The sequence below is a fragment of the Acinonyx jubatus genome, chromosome A2, assembly GCF_027475565.1.
Source record: "Acinonyx jubatus isolate Ajub_Pintada_27869175 chromosome A2, VMU_Ajub_asm_v1.0, whole genome shotgun sequence".
NCBI lineage: Eukaryota > Metazoa > Chordata > Mammalia > Carnivora > Felidae > Acinonyx > Acinonyx jubatus.
In genome coordinates, this window is record NC_069383.1 from 5,089,940 (window position 1) to 5,114,189 (window position 24,250).

The 24,250-nt window shown below is 40.6% G+C and overlaps 1 protein-coding gene across 10 annotated transcripts in view; it reads left to right on the top strand.

Moving 5' to 3' along the window:
* The window catches only part of KMT2C (lysine methyltransferase 2C), a 283,712-nt gene that overhangs the window by 91,266 nt on the left and 168,196 nt on the right, over positions 1-24,250 (top strand). For 6 of the 10 annotated variants that reach the window (XM_053217833.1, XM_053217831.1, XM_053217832.1 and 3 more), the window contains one exon: positions 18,864-19,005. In XM_053217833.1, the coding sequence (XP_053073808.1) occupies positions 18,864-19,005 (142 nt within the window). The remainder of the gene's footprint in view (positions 1-18,863; positions 19,006-24,250) is intronic. The other 4 variants (XM_053217834.1, XM_053217838.1, XM_053217836.1 and 1 more) reach the window with 1 other exon arrangement.

The window sequence follows — 24,250 nt, forward strand, 5'->3', positions numbered from 1 at the left end:
TATTTTTAATTTTTTGAGAAACCTTCATACTGTTCTTCAGAGTAACTGCACCAGTTTCATTCCCACCAACAGTGCAAAAGGGTTCCCCTTTCTCCACATCCTCGCCAACATCTGTTGTTTTCTTAGTTGTTAATTTTAGCCATTCTTACAGGTGTGAGGTGGTATCTCATTGTGGTGTTGATTTGTATTTCCCTGATGATGATGTCGAGTATCTTTTCATGTGTTAGCCATCTAGATGTCTTCTTTGGATAAGTTCTTTTCATGTCTTTTGCCCATTTCTTCACTGGATTGTTTTATGGGTATTGAGATTGATAAGTTCTTTATAGATTTTGGAGACTAACCCTTTATCTGATATGTCATTTGCCAATATCTTCTCTCATTCAGTCAGTTGCCTTTTCATTTTGTTGATAGTTTCCTTCACTGTGCAGGAGCTTTTCATCTTGATGAGGTTCCAACAGTCCATTTTTGCTTTTGTTTCCCTTGTCTCCAGTGATATGTCTTGAAAGAAGTTGCTGCAGCAGAGGTCAAAGAGGTTGTTGCCTGTTTTCTTCTCTAGGATTTTGGTGGTTTCCTGTCTTACATTTAAGTCTTTAATCCATTTTGAGTTCATTTTTGTGTATGGTGTAAGAAAGTGGTCCAGGTTCATTCTTCTGCATGTTGCTGTCAAGTTTTCTCAACCCCATTTGCTGAAGAGACTGTCTTTTTCCCATTGGATTTTCTTTCTTGTGCTGTTGAAGATTAGTTGATATAATTGTGAATTTATTTCTGGGCCTTCTATTCTTTTCCATTGATCTATGTGTCTGTTTTTGTGCCAGTACCATATTATCTTGATGACTACAGCTTTGTAATAGAACTTGAAGTCCAGAATTGTGATGCCTCTGGCTTTGCTTTTCTTTTTCAACATTACTTTGGCTATTCGAGGTCTTTTCTGGTTGATACAAATTTTAGAATTGTTTGTTCTAGCTCTGTGAAGAATGTTGGTGTTATTTTGATAGGGATTGCATTGAATGTGTAAATTGCTTTGGGTAGTATAGACATTTTAATGATATCTGTTGTTCCAATCCATGAGCATGGAATATTTTTCTGTTTTTTTGTGTGTGTCTTCTTTAATTTCTTTCGTAAGCTGTCTATAGTTTTCAGCATACAGATCTTTTACCTCTTTGGTTAGGTTTATTCCTAGGTATTTTATGGTTTTTGGTGCAATCGTATGTGGAATTGATTCCTTGATTTCTCTTTCTGCTCCTTCATCATTGGTGTATAGAAATGCAACTGATTTTTGTACATTATTTTTTATCCTGTGGCTGCTGAATTCATGGATCATTTCTAACTTTTGGTGGAGTCTTTTGGGTTTTCCATATAGAGTATCATGTTATCTGTGAAGAGTGAAAGTTTGATTTCTTCCTTGCCAATTTGGATGCCTTTTATTTCTTTTTGTTGTCAGACTGCTTAGGCTAGGACTTACTGTCTTGAACAACAGTGGTGAGAGTGGACATCCCTGTCATGTTCCTGACCTTGGGGGGGAACGTTCTCAGTTTTTCCCCCATTGAGTATGATACTAGCTGTGCGTCTTTTTTTGTATATAGCCTGAATGATGTTGAGACACGTTCCTTCTATACCTACCTTCTTGAGGTTTTTTATCCAGAATGAATGCCGTATTTTGTCAAATGCTTTTTCTGCATCCTTTGAGAGATGGATACAGATTTCTTTTATTAAAAGAAAGATGTATCATGTCTTTTATTAATGTGATTTCTTTTATTAATGTGATGTCAACATTGATTGATTTATGGATATTGAACCACCCCTGCAGCTGATGAATAAATCCCACTTGATCATGGTGAATAATTCTTTTAATATATTGTTGAATTTAGTTTGCTAGTATCTTGTTGAGAATTTTTGCATCGATGTCCATCATGGAAATTGGTCTGTAATTCTCCTTTTTAGTGGGGTCTTTGTCTGGTTTTGAAATCAAGGTAATGCTGACCTCATAGAATGAGTTTGGAAGTTTTCCTTTCATTTCTATTTTTTGAATTGCTATGAAGGAATAGGTATTAATTCTTTAAATGTCTGGTAGAATTCCCCCTGGGAATCTATACAGCCCTGGACTCTTGTTTGTTGGGAGATTTTTGATCACCGATTCAATTTCTTTACTGGTGATGGGTCTGTTCAAATTGTCTTTTTCTTCCTGTTTCAGTTTTGGTAGTTTGTGAGTTTCTAGGAATTTCTCCATTTCTTTCAGATTGCCCAGTTTGTTGGCACATAGTTTTTCATTGTATTCTCTTACAATTGTTTGTATTTCTGTGGTGTTGCTTGTGATCTCTCCTCTTTCATATGTGATTATTTGGGTCATTTCCTTTTTCTTTTTGATAAATCTGCCTGGGGTTTATCAATATTGTTAATCATTTCAAAGAACCAGCTCCTAGTTTCATTGATCTGTTCTACTGTTTGTTTGTTTTTATTTCATTATCATTGATTTCTGCTGTAATCTTTATTATTTCCCTTCTTCTGATGGTTTTGGGCTATATTTGCTGTTCTTTTTCCAGCTCTTTTAGGTATAAGGTTAGCTTGTGTATTTGAGACATTTCTTCCTTCTTTGGGAAGGCCTGGATTACTATATACTTCCCTCCTATGACCACCTTTGCTCCATCTCACAAGTTTTGGACCTTCATGTTTTCATTGTCCTTGGCTTCCATGTACTTTTTTATTTCATCTTTAACTGCTTGTTTAAGTCATTCATTCTTCAGTTGAATGTTCTTTGATCTCCAAGTATTTGTGGTTTTTCCAGGTTTTTTTGTTTGTGGTTGATTGCATGTTTCTTAGTGTTGTGGTCTGAAAATATACATGGTATGATATCGATTTATTTGTGTTGAGGGCTGATTTGTGACTCAATATGTGATCTGTTCTGGGAAATGTTCTGTGTGCATTTGAGAAGAATGTGTATTCTGCTGCTTTAGGATGAAATGTTCTGAATATAAGTGTTAAGTCCATCCAGTCCAGTATGTCATTCAAAGCCATTGTATCCTTGTTGATTTCCTACTTAGATGATCTATCCATTCTGTAAGTAGGGTTTTAAAGTCCCCTACCATTATGGTATTATTATCATTTTCCTTTTTCATGTTTGTGAATAATTGATTTATCTATTTGGGTGCCTCCATGTTGAGAGCATAAATATTTACAAACGTTAGATCTTCTTGGTGGATAGACCGTGTAATTATAATATAATGCTCTTCTTCATTTCTTGTTACAGTCTTTGTTTTAAAATCTTGTTTGTCTCATGTAAGTATGGCTATTCGGGCTTTCTTTTGAAAACCATTAGCATGATAGATAGTTCTGCATCCCCTTAATTTCAATCTGTAGGTGTCTTTCTGTCCAAAATGAGTCTCTTATAGGTAGCATATAGATGGATCTTGTTTTTTTATCCATTCTAATACCCTATGTATTTTGATTGGAACATTTAGTACATTTACACTCAGAGTGATTATTGAAAGATACAAGTTTAGTGCCATTGTGTTGCCTGTAGAGTTGGTGTTTCTGGTGATGGTCTCTGGTCCTTCCTAGTCTTTATTGCTTTTGGTCGTCTTTTTTTTTTTTTGTCTTCAAAGAGTCCCACTTAAAATTTCTTGTGGGTCTGGTTTAGTGGTCATGAACTCCTTTAGTTTTTGTTTGTGTGGGAAACTCTTTATCTCTCCTTCTATCCTGAATGACAGCCTTGCTGGATAACGAATTCTTGGCTGCATATTTTTCTGATTCAGCACGTTGAAAATATCCTGCTACAGCTTCCGGCCTGCCAAGTTTCTGTGGACAGATCTGCTTTGAGCCTGATCTTTCTTCTCTTATAGGTAAAGGACTTTTTTCACTTGCTGCTTTCATAATTCTTTCTTTCTCTTTGTATTTTGTTAATTTGCCTATGATATGCCTTAGTGATATTTGGTTTTTGTTGGGCCCAATGGGAGTTTTCTGTGCTTTTTGGATTTTGATGTCTGTGTCCTTCCCCTGATCAGGAAAGTTTTCAGCTATAATTTGCTCACATAAACCTTTTGCCCCTTTTTCTCTTTGTTCATCTTCTGGGACTCCTGTGATAGAAATGTTATTTCTCTTTAATAAGTCACTATCTCTTTTAAATCTTGCATCATGATCTTTTTGCCTTTCTTTCCCTTTTTTTTCCTGCTTTATTATTTTCCATAATTTTAGTTCCTCTATTAGTGATTTGCTATTCTGCTTTGTCCATCTTTGTCATTGTGGCATCCATTTGAGATTGTATCTCAGTTATAGCATTTTTAATTTTAGCCTGGTTAGATTTTAGTTCTTTTATCTCTGCAGAAAGGGATTTTCTGGTGTCTTCTATGCTTCTTTCAACTCCACTTAGTATTTTTATAATCATGGTTTTAAAGGTTCAGACATCTTACTTATCTGTGTTAAGTCCATGGCTGTCATTTCTTCCTGTTCTTTCTTTTGGGGTGAATTTATCCCTCTTGTCATTTTGGAGGGAGAAAGAAAATTAAAGAAATAAAAAAATGTTTAAATTAAAAATAAAACAATTAAATAAAAGAAGCTAGATCCTAGGTGTGTTTTGGTGTACTTGATAGAAAAGAGAAAAAAGAGAAAGGAAAAAAATTAAATTTAAAATTAAAAAAAATTTTATATAATAAGAATAAAAAAATAAATAAAAAAATAGTTCTTTCTGTATCCCAGAAAGAGAAAGAAAAGAAAGAAAAAGGAAAACAACATAAACAAAGGTAGAAGCAAAGAAAATGAAGAAACGAACAAACAGAATGAAACCCGAAAGAAGTTACACGTAATTTCCCCTAGAACTGAATTTTTGTAGCACAATATAGTCCATAGGCTAAGCCTGTGGAAGGGATTTGTGCTGGTCTTCTAGAGGATGTGCTTGGAGGGCTCAGGTGGGTGGGGCTTGGTGTAATAGTTCCTTCTCCATTTGGTGGCTGCTTAACCCACTGTGGTGGATCTGTGTATGTGCGTGTGTATGTGCGTGTGTGCATCCTTGTGCCTAAGGTGAAAATGGCTTCACCCACCTCAGTAGTTTTTGGCATGGGAATTTGTGCCTTCACACATCCTCCTTTGTGTGAGGCAGTCCTCCTTTGTCTCATGATTCATTCTGTTCCCTGCGTTTACCCTGTCTGTCTTCAAGCTGTCTGACTGCCAGCTGGCCCTTCCCTCCAGAGTTTTATCTCAGATGGGACTTTCAAAACCCCATACTTCAGAGACAACCCTCCCGCTTGGACCCACACTCAGGAGGGTCTCGCAGGTCCTGCAGGAGAGTCTCGCAGAGCAGTTTCCAGGTGTTGACTTGTCCCAGATGACGTTTGAGCAGTTGTGTAGCGGCAGATGCTCAGAGTTGTTGGCAGATCACAACACAGCCATAGACAGGTTTTGCTGCAGTCTGGCCTCTTTGTTCCAGTATCAGTAAACGTGGCTGCTCTCCAGGGTCCGCCAGGGACTTTTGCTCATGGGGAAGCCATAAAGCCTCTACCTAATGCACTCTAAGCAGGGGAACCGCTTCTCCCTGTGGCACACAGACCCCTCAGACCCTGCTGCCTGCTCCTGGGGATTTTCCCTGCTTCCTCACTGGAACACCACCGGGCCCTGAGCCCCAGAACTTCATACTGCACCCACTGTTTATAGAATCCTGGTGGTACTGAAACCCTCTCCTTTCTCCCTGGCAGTGGTTTAGGGGGAACAGATTTCTTGTCTAGTCCCCTGCAAATGTTTTCACTCTTTCTCTGTTCTCTCCAGCTACTTTCCAGGGGAGTGCTTTTCTTGTGTGGTCCCGAGGCGCCACACACTCCCCGTTTCTCTTTCTCTCTTTGTCCTCTCTGGGCGAAAATGGCTTCCTGCCCTCCACACCTACATGGGTTTTCTGCCCCCATTACACCTCTTTGCATTGGTTACCTCCCAAGTTCTCTGGTTCAAATTATGCAGATTATTGCATTAATCCTCAGATCAATTTCCTAGGTGTTCAAAAATGGTTAGACAGATCTAGCTGCATTTAGGGAGGAGACAGGCTCAGGGTCCCCATACCACTCTACCACCTTGACTCCGTCTCTTATCCCTTATTTTCTAAATTGTTTTCAATTGTAAGTTTGGATCTTTTCTTTGACTTGTGAGGTGTCCGAGAACGCATATAAAATTTCCAGTGTCTGTGTAGGTTTTCTCCTTATTTTTGTTACGAGTTTTAAATTTTCTTATGTTATGTTGGTTTTATACACTTTGTACATTTTGGAATTTGAGATTTCTTGAAATCTTCGTTGGTTTTGGAAAATTCTGAGCTGATATATATTCTAGTACTGCTTTTGCCACATTTTTCTTTTTTCTAATTAAATGTTTATTAGACTGTGTCACTATATTTGTTGTCATTTATCGCCCCCCCCTTTTTTGTATTTTTTTTAATGCACTTGTTCCTCTGTTCTTTATTTGAGACAGATCATTCTAAACAGATGTTCCAGTTTACATGTCCCCTTTTGACATGGTCTAATCTGCTGGTAAACATTTAAACCGAGTCCATTTATTATTTTAAAATCTCTTAACATCTTTCATATTTCAGCATCACTTTTTATGGTAGAACCATTCCTGAGAATTTTAATGCCTGGGCTTATTATCTTCAGCATAGTAAATACAGTTGGCTTAGAGTTTTTGTTTGATTATTTCAGTGTCTGGAGCCTCTGTTTCCATTGTTTCTGCTCACTCTTGTTCTTGCTGTCTTGTCTCCTCACATAGCTGATTATATGTGCTTGTATACCAGACAGTGTATTCGACAGATTATATATAGAAGAAAATTGTGGGTTGGTTTTTTGTTGTTGTTGTTTTGCTTTGTTCTGTTTTTCTTTACACAGATAGTTTTTCTCTGGTTTTTTCCCCTAGGTACTTTAATGGCACTAGTAATCTGGGACGCCTCAGTTGGATTTCATGGGTGTATTTTCTGTTCCGAGCATGTGACTCAGCTTGTAGCAATCCTTGCAAGTATTGGTTTATTTCTGGTTCACTCTTAGTCTTTAACATCCAGCCTTCTGGGGCTCCTGCCATCCTCGAACCCACATTCCCTGATGGTTGTAGACTTCTAGGACCATGCCCAAGTCTGTGGTAAGTCAGAAGTGCAGTCTCTCGGTTGCCTCTTTCTGAGGGCCGGCTGGCCCGTGGGAAATGCAGCCCGGGGTGTGAGGCCCACCTTCCTCACTGCTTCTCTCCAGGAGCTTCATCTGGTAATTCCTCACTGCCTTGTTCATGTTTGTTGTTGTTGCTTTTAAGACTTGTTTGTTTTTAAGGTATTTCTGTCAACTTTCTTATTTGTCTTTAGTGGTTGGCTTGTTTCAAATTACCTAGTCTCCTGTTAGAGGAAATAGATTCTCTGGGAGTTTTCTTTGAATCCTAATATGTGGCTTATGTAAATTTTTCTGGGCACTGAATAGAATGTATAGTCCCTTTTGTCCTCTTGCATCGTATATGAAACTTGATATCCATTTATTATATTTGGTCAGCTAAGATATTGTTATTAAAATAAGAGAATTCAAACGACAAGAAAGGAGGAAATCTATGGGTCAACATACTGTCATGCTCAGAGGTGACATGGGTTTAAGGTGACCCTGTTCAGGCTTATTCTAGTCATCAAGTCCTGGTTCAATGCATCTCTGCCTTTTTCTTTCCATCCTTCTTTCTTTGGGCTTTTCGGTTTTTTCTTTTCTTTCTTTTTTTGATTTAGCTTCATTCTGTGGCTAGCCTCTCTTGATAGAAGATGGCTACAGGCCGTCTTGAGTGCTACGTTATTTCTCATCCATATCAAAGCAGAGGGAGCATGCATGTGTATCAGCTAAACAGAATTCTAGGACCGGTCTAGATCATATGTCTGTCTCTAACTACATAGGTTACACTTATAGGTCATGTTGTGGAAACCCTCCATCTGTTTCTTAACCTTTTATCTGCTTCTCCTGTGAAGGGCTGCAACTGACTGGTGGGCAGCTCATTCTTTTCTGCTGCTTTGATCTGCAGATTAAGTCCACAGGTTTGATCCTGCCTTTGTTTGGAGAATGTTCTCCTCCACAGAATCTTTGAATATTTTTTCCATTTCGTTTTCTTTGTCAAGCAGTAGTGAGTATGCACATTGTATGTGTTACTCATCTTCCTTCATCACTTCTTCTGTTTGTAGATTTTTCTGAGGTTGGTCCTCCACATGCTAACACAGTTTTCAGAGTTGTTGCTTTATGTACGCCCTCTTGTTTGCAGTTGTGCAGTTATTTTGTTTTCTTTAATTTCTTCACTTCAACTCATACTAACCACACTGAGAAGTGGTTAGCAGGTTCAGCTCTGGAGTCAGACTGCCTGTGTTGGAATCCAGGCTCCTCTTCTAATTGTATTTCTTTTTTTCTTTTTTTTTTAATTTTTTATTTTATTCTTAAGTAATCTCTACACCCAATCTGGGGTTCGAACTCACAACCCTGAGATCAAGAGTCACATGCTGTACCAACTAAGCCAGCTCCATGCCCCCCCCTCCCCCCCACCAATTGTATTCTTGAGCAAAGTTCCTTAATCTCTTATCTTGCTTTCTTATCTGTAAAATGGAAATGTTGATAGTAGCTGCTGTTGGGAGATATTCCTCCCTGGGTCTCTTGCACTTGACATATCTTGTTGTGTGTGCCAAGAATGTAAGGCCTTGACTGTTCCTTATCCGGGCCATTTCTCAGGGTTTGTGCTTAAAGCACCTAGCCTTGAAGAATGAGTCATTGTCCTCCCTCGGGGACAGAGTGGGCATGTTTAATGCTTACTATAAAAGCAGTGGGTTCCCCACACTCTTTGTTCCTTCCTCGTAATGCAGTTCACTGTGAGCACAGGCATTCATTTGGGCCCACGGTGTGGCCTCCATAAGATGTAGGGGCCAAAAGGGAACTGACAGCGGTATCCTCCTGCTTGTGCTGCTTGCTGTGCATTGAGTAATAAAGTCCTTTGGTCTTTTTTTTTTTTTTTTTTTTTAAGTTTATTCATTTTTTAGAGAGACCATGGGAGGGGCAGAGAGAGAGGGTGGGAGAGAATCCCAAGCAGGCTCCACACTGTCAGTACAGAGCCTGATGGGGGGGGCTTGAACTCACAAACCATGAGGTCATGACTTGAGCTGAAACCAGGAGTTGGATGCTCAACGACTGAGCCACCCAGGCACCCCAAAGTCCTTTGTCTTTGATCCAGGGCTGTATCTTCTGCTAGCATCTATGAAACAGTAATAGACCAACTTAGTAGCTTGTGTAAAATCCCAGGCTTAGAAGCTATCTTCATATAATCATTGTAATGCTTCAGTAAGTTAACACATGTTAATCACTTGCACCATCGCCTAGGATATGGTAAGCATTTATTGAACATTAACTGTCAAGATATTTCTTTAAGTATTCTTTTTGTATTATCTGCATTGAATTTTTACGCCAAATAAAGACTCAGAAGATTAAGATTGCTATACACAACTATTATATGGTGAAGATGTATCTTTAACTTGTTGGTTTTTAGTTTCTTGTATTAATTGCAAACAATTAATAACCATTAAGAACACACTTTTAGGGGCCCCTGGGTGGCTCAGTCAGTTAAGCTTTCGACTCTTGGTTTTGGCTCAGGTCGTGATCTCAAGGCTGTGTGGGTTCGAGCCCTGCATTGGGCTCTATGCTGGCAGTCTGGAGCCTGCTTGGGATTCTCTCTCTCCTCCTCTCTCTGTTCCTCCCGTACTTGTGCTGTCTCAGTCTCTCTCAAAATAAGTAAATAAACTTAAAAAAAAAAAAAACCACACACTTTAAAAAAATCATAGAAAACTAAATGACATGCTTGTAACAACTAAATAAAATATCCAGAGAGCAGATAACTTTTAACAATTACTGTTTTAATTAATGTTACTGTGTTCTTTGGTTCTTGATAATTGTTGGACTCTTATTCTTAATCCTTTTGTGTTTGCATTTTAAAAAATCACATTAAAATGATAATAATGCATATTTGTGAAAATTTATAGAATTATGGATAAGTATAAAGAGACTAAGTTAGCTGTAAAAGTGTTAACTCCAAGAGAAAACCAGTATTTTACATTTTTGTGTATTTATTTTTGGTTGCTTATGTTTGAAATCTTTACCTGGCTCTGTGACGGTAGTGACTATCTTCATATTATCAATCAGTGTCAGTATTTTAAGTATTTTCGCGAATAAAGATGGGATGACTGTTATATAGTGCTGATTCTTCCGCTTTACAACACATTTTGGATGTAGGGGATACACTAGGTTCAGTGAGATACAAACACAACGGAAAATACAACTGTCAGAATGCAGGCTTATTTTGACCACTGCTGTTCAAAAGACGGAAAGGGTGTGATTACACATTTTCTTAGGAGTGTTTTGTTCTGTAGTCTTAGTATAAGGGAAGCATGAATGGTATCACCATTTTGTGGAGGTAAAGGAGGTTAGGAGAGAGAAATAATTTTTTTCTCTATTTAATGTTTGACTAAAGCATAAAAGAAGGCATATTATTTGGGTAACAGGTAGAAAATGGATGCTGGTGTTTGCTAACGTAATTAGTAAATACTAGTCCATGTAAAATACTGTGTGTATTTTTCTCTGTGTTTTTTGTGATTCTTTATGTATATGTAGACAATGAGATTTGTCTGTTTCCTTGATATTGCATCATATATAATTAATCAAACAGTTACTGGACATCATCCAGATTTTGCTCCAAATGGTTTGTAAAACAGATACGATGCCTGTTTTTGTAGAGCGCATGGTCTAGTGGAGTGCCATTGACCCCAGGCTCTTTTCCAAATATAGTTTTTAAATAAATAAAGTAAAATATTTAAGGTTGTATAGATAAATGATTAGATTGAAATTTTATGAAAAGTATAAAAGCCAAATTTGTAACTGTATAACGTGTTTTTAAAAGATTTACACTTAAATTGTAACTTCTATTTAATAATTACTGTAATTTTCAAGTAATGATGAGGGTAAATGATATATCTGCAAACACTGAATGTGGTAAGAAGTACCTGCTTTCTGTTGGTGACAAGGCCACAGGTACCGCTGTGTCACTTTGCTCGAGCATATATTCATAATGAAAAGAGTTTTTAGAATTCTAAATTTCAATGATTAGTAAAATAAAAATGAATTTTCCCTCCCAACATCCTAGAACCCTAGATTGAATACAGTTTAAAAATTCATTCAAAGAGGGTGCTTTGAAAGAATGTGCTATGTGTTGTTAAGGGAGGCCATAAGTACACTCTGGAACTTTAATTTTTTTTTTTTTTTTAAGACTCTGGAATATTTTTGACATCTTATAGTCTGTTATGCGGTTATGGTGATGAGTTTACTGAATATAGTTTTAGGGTATATACAAAGAATAACTTTAACCTTTGAAGGAAATAATTTCCTAATTGTCCAAAATAAAAACGTATTGTTTCTACAACTTGGTTGTGAGGTAAATGCTATCTTCATAATTGTATTCAGCAGTGCTTGAAAAACAAAGAGAAAAACCGTATTTTCAGGTTTCGTTTCATATTCTTCATATTCCATGAAGGAATCTTCAAATGATTCCTTCCGTAACACGGTGCTAGTAAAATATTAACCTTTCTCCTTAAATTAATCTTTCCAGGAAACTCCGTACTCGGGGAGAGACTGTGCTGGGCAGTGGGTGTAGCAAGGTGCCCTGCCCCGTGGAGTCCCCACAAGCCTCATTTTACACCCCAGTTCTGCTCCCCATTAGATGTGTTGTCTCAGGCTGGTTTCACTGTCCGACTTTAGTTTCCTTGTCTTTTAAATGAGGATAATATATCAGCTATTACTATTCTTTTTTAGAAGAGAAGAATTAAGTGAGAGAACTATTAGGCATACCTCTATTTGTCCTTTCAATTTTATTTATTTTTATTTTTTATTTTTAAATTTTTATATATTTTGAGAGAGAGAGATGGATAGAATCCCACGCAGGCTTTGTGCTGCCCGATGCGGGGCTCAAACCAATGAACCGTGAGATCGTGACCTGAGCCGAAATCTAGTCACTCAACTGACTGAGCTCCCCCGGGCGCCCCTGTCCTTTCAGTTTTTGCTGGGCTTTGAATGCCTTTTTGAAGCCTTCTAAGCTGTACTCCCCCCTTTTCCCTTGATTCTCGTTACACCTGTACATCCGTCCTGACAAGTATGCTGTCCTATTGTTATCTTCCACTAGCTACTGACTAGATCCATCGAGGATGGGAACCCTGCCTCTATTTTTATACAGGCTGCCATTTGAGTAGAAGGTGTGGTACACAATAGTTACTCCAAATTTTGTTCGGTACAAATCATTATATAGTCATGATTTATTGGGGCACCTGGGTGGGTCGGTCGCTTGAGCGCCTCACTCTTGGTTTGGTCTCAGGTCATGATCCCAGGGTTGTGGGATCAAGCCCAATGTCAAGCTCTGCTCTGAGCATGGAGACTGCTTGAGATTCTGCCTCTCTCTGTCCGCCCCTCTCTCCCACACTATTTTGCTCTCACTCTCTCTAAAATAAATTGAAAAAAATTAAAATAATGGTTTGTTACCTCCTAGCACAGAACCAGGAGCTGATAATATTCTCTTAATCCTTATCACTTCCCACAGTATAATTTAATAATGTGTGATCTGACATCAAGAAGAGTTTGATATCTTAGTGGGTAATACCCAACTAGATGGGAAAGTAAATAGATAGAATGTAGTGTGTGAATGTAGATAATCAGAATAGCAACCACATACCTACATTTGCCATATACTTAAGGCGTTGGGCTGAATGTTTTTCACGTATTGTCTTTTCTAATCCTAAAGACAATTTTATACCAGGTAGTGTTAGCTATCTTTTAAATGATTAACAAACTGAAATTGAGCTGAGCTGTCTTGCCAAGGTCACATTGCTTGGAAATGCAGATTCTGGACCATTTGACTCCAAGCCTTTGATTTTAACTAATACAGCAGACTAAAACAGCCTTTGCTGTTCATTCACAAAAGCAACCATTTGGGGTTAAGTAAGAGTCATGGGAGGAATGGCATTGTGTAAGGGCAGGAGTTAGATCTGATTTGCCATTGTAACCCCATAGATTTACACAGCTCTTAGGCAATGCCGTTGAATGAGACGCACAGGCTGTACATGTCCTCTTAGGAACTTCCTCACTCACACGTGATTAGGTTCTTCAGTGTAGTTACCTCTGCACATGTGCCACCTAGTGGTTCAATAGGAAACACAGGTAAGGACCACGGATAAAGTCCCCTCTCTGTCATCCCCGTGGTCACGGTGGACTTTTGTGGCTTTAAAGCATTTTCTGACCAAGCAGCGTTGCCTTTATTTTAGATCAAGTTCAAAATAAGGAGAAAGATACATGGAATATTTTATATCAAAGAAAAATAGAACACTGGAAGTTTTAAAATGTAAAAAGCACGCCCATTTCATGGTTTTGGGTTGTTAGCCGTTTGAACGAAAAGAATGCTCTGAAATGCAAAAACTGCAAGCTGGCAGAGTAGCCAAGCCTGAGCCTGGGCCGTTTTATGGTTTAGACACAGGCACAGGGTGGTGTTGTAGAGTGCATTTTTAGTAGTGAACTGTGGATAACCAAGTACTGGCATCAGAACTATTCTGTCAGTTGTCAGTGAGTTTATTGTCATTTCACCAGACCATCTCTGGTTAGATATTTAGATGGCATCGTTTTCTTTTTCTTTTCTTTAAAAAATTTTTTTAAAACATTTTTTATTTATTTCTGAGAAACAGAGTGTGAGCTGGGGAGGGACAGAGAGAGACAGACAGACAGACAAACGACAGACAGACAGACAAACGACAAACAGAGACCAAGACTGAATCTGAAGCAGGCTCCAGCCTCGGAGCTGTCAGCACAGAGCCCGACGCGGGGCTCCAACTCACAGACTGCGGGATCATGACCTAAGCTGAAGTCGGACGCTTAACCGACTGAGCCACCCAGGCGCCCCTGGATGACATCATTTTCAACCAGAGCAATCTGCTTCACATTCTGCTGTGAAACTCTGGCAATTTTTTATTTTTTATTTTTTTATTTTATCTATCTATCTATCTATCTATCTATCTATCTATCTATCTATCTATCTCACATCCAAGTTAGCATATAGTGCAATAATGATTTCAGGAGTAGATTCCAGTGATTCATCCCCTACGTATAACACCCAGTGCGCATTCCAACGAGTGTCTTCCTCAATGCCCCTTGCCCGTTTAGCCACCCCCCACCCATAACCCCTCTAGCAACTCTCAGTTTGTTTTCTATATTTAACAGTCTCTTATGTTTTTGTCCCCCTCCCTGTTTTTATATTATTTTTGCTTCCCTTCCCCTATTTCATCTGTTTTGTATCTTAAATTCCACATAGGAGTGAAGTCATATGATATTTGTCTTTCTCTAATTTCACTTAGCATAATCCCCTCCAGTTCCATTCGCATAGTTGCAAATGGCAAGATTTCATTCTTTTTGATGGAAACTTTGGCAACTTTTCGAAGACTCGGGCCAGGAGAAGAGAGAGACACAAACATTAGTTTAATTGTCCTGCCTTGACTTTGACAGATAGTAAGATCTAATTTATCCTGGTAAATGAAGAGTTTTATGTGTCATTTCACATATTTAGGGATACTTTTTTCAGTTTCTATTTTGTGGCTGGGTCTGGCCCCCCAGATAGTGGTCATGAGATTCCTCTTTATTTCTCCTTATTCCTTTGAAGACAAATGACCAGAACAACAAAGTCCAAACCAAAAATCCATCAATCCCTACTGTGCCTTCAGCAGATCCAGGGTAGGATCCTGGGCCGACTCAGTGGCAGTAAGAGCTGAAAGCAGAAGGAGAATAGCATGAACTCCTGAAGCCTGCCTTACTGTTCCCTTCTTTGTGGGTCAGGCCCGTTCCAGATCCCACTTAAAACAAACAAACCAAGCCAAACAAGAAGCACAAACTCCCTGTAGTCTGAGTCTGTTTTTTCCCCTCTGAAATGCAGGGAGCCTAGTTGCTAAGGACTGCGTACCTGAAAACCTGCGAACCTACCATTGACATTCGTGTTTAACCCTGCCACCTCCTTCTGGTCTAATTTGAGAATGAGAGGGAGACAGGGAGACAGACACACGTGGAGAGACAGTCTGCCTACTGGTTTCCTCTTAGTTATAAGCAAAAAGAGCTGCTAAACATGTTAAAAGTGTTGTGCATTTTCTTCGTGAAGGAGATGAAAATAAGGAAATAGTTGGGATCGTGCTACAGTTTGGAGAAAAATTTCGACGAGAGGCTGTAAGTGGTAGATAGCAGCACACACCGGAGAGCAGACAGGCTGCACCCCGTCGGATGGAGTTCAGTTTGGGGGTGGAGGCTCAACAGAGTGGGCCATGAGGAGAAGAATGCTGCCGGGAGATGTAATGGCGCATGACCCTGGCCCGTGTGGCTCATGATTCGTGACCTTTTGAGGTACTCTTATTCTCCTTATCTTGACTCTTACCCTTGCCGAGGAAGGGGGATGGTGCAAAAAGAGCATGTCCACATGTGCTCAGGGCATCTCTGGGTGGAAAGGAAATGCTTCCTCAAAGGCATTTTAAATATGGCCATTTTATAGTGCTTTGAATATAATAGAGGGAATCCATGTGTCTGGTAGAATCATATTACTTCCTCTTTTCGGTCATAAAAGCAGCAGAGGACAGGCAACACAAAATAACTTTTGGATCTTTCCAGATGCTTCCCCTAGGGCTTTAGGCTCTGGAGGCACCGATCTGCTTTCCAACGTATTGCGGATCACAGATCTACCAAATACGACATAAAAAGGGTCAGGTGATTTCCAGACTCCAGTATCACTTCTCATTGCTTGATCACCAACCCACATTTGAAGTGTGTGCTTTGGCAGTTTCCCACTCCTTCTACTGGCTTCTGTGTTAATTGGGGCTTGGGTTAAAATGCTATAACAGAGGCCTCAAACATGTGCTCAGGGCATCTTAGTGGTGTAAATAAAACACATGAATTGTTCTTTCATGTAGAATTTCTGAAAGTGAGAGGTTCAGGCTGATGGGTCATCTTTGCTCCCTGTGGTTGTTTCTGGACCCACGTTCCCTTCATCTTGTTTCTCTGCCCTTCACGAGAATGTTGTTCTCCTCTGCAACATTGCATCTGGGTTGCTGATGTGTCTGTGTTCCTGTTTCCCACAGGAAAGAGGGAGCATCATTTAGTCCAGGGCAAATCCCTTCCTGTTAGGGGACATAGAGGATGCTCGGGGACTTTTGGTCATCCTCTGCTGGTGATAACTTGCCGTGATTAGCTACCAAGAAGGTTGAGAAATAAAGTCAGTAGCTAAGAAGTTGGTGCCATACTGCAATTTGCATGTAAAAGAGAGTATGGATTTTATCCTCTGTCCATGCCTGGTGCACCGGTGAAGTTCTTTACATTACATATTCTGGATTTGAATACCTATCGGTGTATACAAATCACATGTATTTTCTTTTAATCTCTGATGTCCTTTTTCATTTTGTTCATGGTGTCTTTTGTCATAAAGAAATTTAATATGTTAGTAAAGTTTGCAAATCTTTTTATCATCCTTTGCTATAAATATATTTTATATTTGTAGATTTGATTCTAGGCACTCTGTGTCAGTTTTGTGGCTGGGGGTAGATCAGATAGGCAATCTGATTGATAGGCCCACAAGCGGGTTTACGAAAGAATGCTATTTTATTTTTATTTTTACTTATTTTAAAGATTTTATTTTTAAGTAATTTAATTGAGCCCAGTGTAGGACTCGAACTCACAACCCTGAGATCAAGAGTTGCACGCTCCACCGACTAAGCCGGCCAGACCCTCCAGAACAATGCTGTTTTAAATAGGAGAACCCAGACTGCCTGGTCGATGCTTTATTTCATCATTCATTTTATGATTTGACAAGGCTTACGGTTATTTGTAGTTTTTGTAACTGAACAATTAATAGTTCTCAAAATTAATTGTCAAAATACTTACCTCAAATTCGTTATGAATTTAGAAGATTTTGATAGTCACAGAGGAAAGTCACACTGAAGAGATACGAGATCAGATGTGGTGTGGAATTTAGTGTTGAAGCTGCTAGAAATGTCTAGAGTGCAGTTAAAGTAAGGTCTGCAACTCAGGGGAGGGGCCGGGGCCACAGATGGCAGTTGAAGACCATGAAGTCCGGAGGAGACTGACAACATGGATAACAATTAAGTTCTTCAAGAAGAGAGAGCACATAAAAGACATCCCGGGGGCTGTTTCCACATTTAGAGGTCTGAAAGAAAACAGCTGAAGAGACAGATACTAGGTCATTTAATTTTCCTTCGCCACCTCGTGAGATATATGGTCGTGTTGTCGGTCTGCAGACTTCGAGAGGGGGCTCCATGAATTGTACAGATGGGAGCTGGTAGAGCTGGTACTCGAGAGCCAGTCTTTATGCCTCTGAAGCCTGGAGTAACCGTTACACCTCCCGCTTAGAAAAGGGGAAGGAACATTTCCCCGAGGAGGAGGCTGTCCTTAGTGCCAGATGAGTTTCCACAGAGTTTGAAGGTTTGCGGGTAGCCCCTGGACTGTTAGTTCTGTTGCTGGCAGTGGCGGTGGAGAGAACAGCACTGCGGTGGGAGGCTGTCCGTTAGAGAAGGTGCAGTCCCTCCAAAGTCCCGTTTCATGAATTTTACTGGGAAGAGAAAGCAGAGACGGAGAAGAGAAGCGTGAAGGACTGTAAGTGCGTTTTGTTTGTTTCTTTTGTTTGGAGTCGTGGTGGGGAAAGGTCTCAGTAAATTTCGAGTTAGAAAAGCAGGACCGACTGGAGCGTGGAGGTGCGTCTGGAGTGCCGGTGGAAGGGCAGTACCTGTGGATGTCCAGTGATGCGGTCTAAGAGAGGGGGTGGGTCACTTTTATTCAGAGAGAAGCGTGATACTAGAGGCCGTGGTGTTTGGTCGGTTGCCTCCTGATATGATAGAGTATGTGCGAGGTGTCTGGGGTTGGAGTCTTGAGGATAAATGCAAAAGGCAATGGAGTCCAGATGTGCTCTGAATTTCAACTATTTACTTTAATTTTTTTTTTAACATTTTCATTTATTTTTGAGAGAGAGAGGGAGAGAAAGAAAGAGTGCAAGTGGAGGAAGGGCAGAGAAGGGAGACACAGAATCCGAAGCAGGTTCTGGGCTCTGAGCTGTCCGCACAGAGCCTGATGCGGGGCTCGCACCCACAGACCATGGGATCATGACCTGCGCCGAAGTTGGAAGTTGGATGCTTAACCAACTGAGCCACCCAGGCACTGTTTAAGCATTTACTTTTAGAATCTCTGATAATTAAGACTGTAATGATTTTTTTAAATTAATGATTTTATTTGTAAAGAACCATTTTTTAAAATTTATTTTGAGAGAGAGAGAGAGAGAGAGAGCACGCGCACACTTGCATGCAAACGAGGGAGGGGCAGAGAGAGGAAAAGAGAGAATCCTAAGCAGACCCCATACTGTCAGCACAGAGCCCTATATGGGGCTTGATCTTTGAGATCATGACCTGAGCTGAAATCAAGAGTCACATGCTTAACCGACTGAGCCACCGGGCACCCCCAACCTTTTAAGTGAGTTACATTGAAATGCATTTGTTCTATAGATGAACCACTATAATCCTAAAAATAAGGTTAACAGTTTTTACTAGATGACACTTGGCTGAGTCAGTTGGCACAAAGAACAGTGTGCCATGTTTTACATTGTTTTGATGATCATTTTGCAGTAGAGCGTAAATCTAAGCCATGCCATCAATTACTTACAGAAACTTTCCCTGTGTTAATGAAGTATTGCTGTTGCTCTTTCATTCTTCTTTTGCAGTGTATGCTTTATAGACGAATTCGTCAAAGATTGTTTCGGTGCACGAGTGACTTTTTATATTCTCTTGTTTACAGCAGAAATCAAAGAACAGTCTGCAGAAGAGGATGCTGAAACGGAAGTGGACATCAGCAAACGGCCAGTCCCAGTCCTCGAGCGCTCGGTGTCTGAGGACTCTGCGAGCTCCCTGGTCTCTGTTGGTGTAGAAGTCAAAATCAGGTCAGAGAAGGAAAGCAGCTGGCGTGGGCATTAGTGACAGGCGGGGAGTTGGCTAGAGAGAGAATTCAGAGTACAAGCTTGGTATGTAAATACGGATGGAATTTTTTTTTTTTAGTACTTTTAGGTTTGTGACTGATGTCTCTGTGTGTGATTGGGGTAAAGCACGTCTGTGGGCTTAGGTGATCGTACAACAGAGCAGTAGACGGTCACGTGGCCCTCATCTCCTCCGAGCAGGACACAGTATCCCCAGCTCGCTCTTCCTAGCTGAAGAAATAACGCCGAGCTTCTAGCGTAACGATTGATCTTTTTGATAGTTACCTGTAAACGTAAGTTTATACTCTCGGTCCTTCTCTTCATTCTTTCAAACCTGTCTGTGTACAATTCAGCTTTGATTCTTGGAGTTTTTTAGACTTCATGTGAAAGACGTGAATAAAAGCATGAAAGCATTTACCAGTTGACCACTGCCATCTTCTTGAGATGTTTTCACTCTTGCTTTGGGCACCCATGCCTCCTCACGTTTTGCTGGCTTCTGCGGACACTCTGTTCCTCTATAGTTGGGGTCCTCGGCCTGTGAACTGCCATCTGTACTCATTGGCTGGGAATGGTCATTACCAGTGTGATGGCCAAGTCCTGTCTGCGTGCCAACGAACCCTTCTGTTTCCACGCTTATATTTCCAGGGCTCCCCTTTCTCTGAGGCGCAGACTTTCCTCTCCGTCGTTTGCTTGGCATCTCCACTTGGAAGTAGAGTAGACGCCTCACCCATACGTGGCTTGTTCCCCATTTTGGGGGAGGCTTGACATTTTTCACAATAAAAGTGTAGGTTGAAAAACAAAGCAAACAGTCCCCGTGACACTTTACACATTAATCCTGCTTTGTTTTTTCTTAGTAGCACTTGTTATTTCTCAACAGTTCATTTGATTGTGTGATTATCATATGAGCTCTCTGAAGGCAGTACTTTTTCTGTTGGATTGATAATTTTTTCCCATTGATCATGTATTATATTTTGTTTTTAAATTTTTTTTTTTTTTTTTAGATTTTTATTAATTTTTGAGAGACAGAGCACACGTGGGGGAGGGGCAGAGAGAGGGAGACACAGAATCGGAAGCAGGCTCCAGGCTCTGAGCTGTCAGCACAGAGCCCGATGCGGGGCTCGAACCCACAAGCTGTGAGACCATGACCTGAGCCGACGTCGGCCGCTTAACCGACTGAGCCACCCAGGCGCCCCTATATTTTGTTTTTAAGATCGTTTTCCTTAAGATTCAGACCTCATATCTCTTTGCCGTACTGAATATATTTTTGAAAGAATTCAAACTAAGCATTCCAGTTGGTTTCTTAGTCTTAATAGTATAAATGCTTTGTCATATTTTTATACCTCTTTGCATCTTTCATCTAGCATTCTCTTGCTTTAGTTAACAATTTTTTTTAACATTTATTTATTTTTGAGAGAGACAGAGCCCAAGTGGGGGAGGGGCAGAGAGAGAGAGGGAGACAGAGAAGCAGGCTCCAGGCTCTAAGCTGTCAGCATAGAGCCTGATGTGGGGCTCAGAAGCACGAACCATGAGATCATGACTTGAGCCCACAGTCCAACACTTAACTGACTGAGTCACCCAGGTGCCCCTAGTTATTTTAGCCATATGCTTCCTATTCGTGTTTCCTTTGTCTTGGGCCCCCAACTTTCCCCCCCAGTTTTAAAAATTGAGGTTTAATTTATATGCAGTGAAATTCACCCATTTAGTGGGTTTTGACGGTTGTGCACCGGGGCATGACCACTACCACAACAAAATCCAGAACAGTCCATCTCACTGAAAAGTCCCTGATTCCTGTTTGGCTGTGGCAGCCGCTTACCTGCTTTAGGTCCTTGTAGTTTTGTGCCTTTGCAATAACATAGAAATGGACTTGTAGGGTATGTATTCTTTTGATTCTGGCCTTTTTAACTTCTTTTCCTGGCCTTTTTACTCACCTGTGCCATTGTATATATCACCTGTACATTTATATATGTAGCTGTTTCCTTTTTATCGCTGAGCAGGATTCTGTCTTCCGGAGGCACCCACCACAGTGCGTCCACTTCCTGTTAGGGAGTATTTGGGTCCAGTTTTTGGCAATTGTGAATACAGTTGGCATAAATACTCACTCTTAGGTTTTGGTGTGAACGTAGGATTTTCATTTCACTTCTGTAAATACGTGGGAGAGGAGAGAGGTAAGTTTGTTTAAAGAGAATTTCACAGTGTGTTCCAGTGTGTGGCTCTACTGTTTTTTATCCTCACGAGTGATGAGTGAGAGTTGCGGTGAGAGCATGGATTGGCAGAACTTTTCTGTTCTGTTTCCGCTTTACTCTTGGGCAGACCCCACGCGCTCTGGTCTCCGGGTTGTGTGTTCTCGGGGATCCCGCCATCATGCCGGGCCGGGGAGGCCCGTTGTGGTCCTCGTCCAGAACATAGCCCTGCTCCTCCTCCAGGGCCAGGCCTCCTTTCCCCGCCTTCTCTTCCTCCATGACCAGCTGGTCTTCCCTGCAGGTGCCTTCTTGCCGTCCCGCCCTCACCAGCCCACCAGGGAAAATGAGTGAGAAAGATCCGGGTGGGTCTTTGTGCCTTCCCCATATTGCTGCTGTTCTGCTTCCCGGGCTTCGGGCCGTGACTGGCACATTCTCCAGACTCGTCGCCACGGCCCCAAGCATTGTGCGCGAGCGCCCAGAGAGGGGGGGCAGAGAGACGCTTTGAGTGGGTTGCAGCTTACCTGTGTCTCTGGGTCACAGGTGTTCTGTGTTCTCACACTGTCTCACACTTGGACATCAGCAGTTTGTTAAAAGGTTTCAACTGAGTTCTTCTTAGGCTGCTTGTCTGACATGAAATGGCCTCTTCTCTAGATTAAGCGAATGCTTGTGTCCCACCTCTCTTCGGAAGTGCCTTTCATTCAGTTGGAGGTGAATTGGTTGCCCGGTGACTTCTGTGTTCTGATGTGTTTACGAAGAGTGAATTTTTAGATTGCCTGGTGAGATGATTCTTTGACTGTGGGAGCAGTGCTTTTTGCAGCTTTCTACACCCAAAGCAGAAGCCAGAAATTTCCTTTTTCACACCTTTAGAGTTAATAAATTACTCTGAGAGGTTTAGATGACTGCCTTACTTCTTCCATCTCTTGGCACCTAATTCTTTAGTGATTTGGGTACTTCTTTAAAGTTGGTTTATTTTTTTTTTGTTTTTTTTTTTAATGTTTATTTTTGAGAGAGAGAGAGACAGAGTGCAAGTGGGGGAGGTGCAGAGAGAGAGGGGGAGACAGAATCCGAAAAGCAGGCTCCAGGCTCTGAGCTGCCAGCAGAGAGCCCGACAGAGGGCTTGAACTCAAGAACTGTGAGCTCGTGACCTGAGCCAAAGTCGGATGCTTAACCCACTGAGCCACCCAAGTCCCCCCATAATGTTTTTTTAAAGCTAAGAAATACTAATTTTCTTTATTCTTTTTTTTTTTTAAGTTTATTTATTTTGAGAGAGAGAGAGAGAGAGAGAGAGAGAGAGAGAGTGCAAGCGGGGGAGGGGCAGGTGAAATGGGGAATCTGGGGGGGGCGGGGAGAGAATCCCAAGCAGGCTCCATGCTGCTAGCTGTGGTATTTGACGTGGGGCTTGAACCCATGAACCGTGAAATCATGAACTGAGCTGAAACCAAGAGTCGATCACTTAACTGACTGAGCCACCCAGGTGCCCCTATTCTGGTATTTTTAAAAAGTTTTTATTTAAATTCTAGGGGCGCCTGGGTGGTTCAGTCGGCTAAGCGTCTGATGTAGGCTCAGGTCATGATCTTGTGGTCTGTGGGTTCGAGCCCCCCTGACCCCCCTCCCCAGTCAGGCTCTTTGCTGACAGCTCGGAGCCTAGATCCTGCTTTGAATTCTGTGTCTCCCTCTCTCTCTGACCTTCCCCTGCTTGTGCGCTCGCTCGCTCTCTCTCTCTCTCTCTCTCAAATAAATAAAAATAAAAAAAATTAAATTCCAGGTAATGTACAGTGTAATATTAGTTTCAGGTGTACAGTATAGTGATTCAACATTTCCACACATCACCTGGTGCTCATCGAGACAAGTACATCCTTAATCCCCTTCACCTATTTATCACCCCCCCCCCCCCCATAACTCTCAGTCTGTTCTCTAGAGTTAAGAGTATGTTTTCTGGTTTGTCCCCCCCTTCTATGTTCATCTGTTGTGTTTCTTAAATTCCACATACCTCATATGTGGAATTTAAGAAACACAACAGATGAGCAAAGGGAAAAGAAAAGGAGAGAGACATGAGCTAAGAAACAGACTTCCTTAACTTGAGAGATTAGACTGAGGGTTATAGGAGGGGAGGAGGTTGGAGGTGGGGAAATAGGTGATGGGTACTAAGGAGGGCAGTTGTTGTGATGAGCACAGGGTGTTGTAGGAAAGTGATGCATCACTAAGTTTTACACCTGAAACCCATATTGCATTGTTTGTTAACTAACAGGAATTTAAATAAAAACTTAAAAAACATAATAATACTCCAGCATAAATGAAAATAAAATAAGGGGGGGATGGATAAAATGAGAAACACAAAATATTGTTAACAGGTTAAGCTGATGGATGGGTTCATGAGCATTTATTAACTGTTGTTCTACTTTAGTGTCTATGTTCAAAATTTTCCATAGTAGAGTCAAAGATGTATGTGATCTTAAAAAAAAAAACACACAAGCCCAACAGTAAACAAATTCTATATATGAGTGAAATCACATGGTATCGCTTAGCGTAATACTCTAGCTCCATTTGTGTTATTGCAAATGGCAAGATTTCATTCTTTCTTAGGGCTCAGCAATATTCCATTGTATGTAGATACCGCATCTTCTTTATCCATTCATCTATTGGTGAACACTTGGGTGGCTTCCATGTCTTGGCTATTGTCAATAATGCTGCAATAAACATTGAAGTGCATGTACCCCTTTGACTTAGTGTTTTCGTGTTCTTTGGGTAAGTATCCAGTAGTGTGATTGCTGGATAGTAGGGTACTTCTATTTTTAACTTTTTGAGGAATCCTGACACTGTTTTCCAGAGCGGCTACACCAGTTTGCATTCTTACCAACAGTGTAAGTGGGTTCCCCTTTCAAGGAGCAATTCTTCTAATTCTGTTCTTTCTAAGGTTCCTTATTAATAAGCATCTATTCCGTAAGCATATATTGTTTTTTGCCTTTTAGCTTTTTAATTTTATTGTAGTTAATAGATAAGTATTGTTTAGAACAAATTTAGGTTTACAGAAA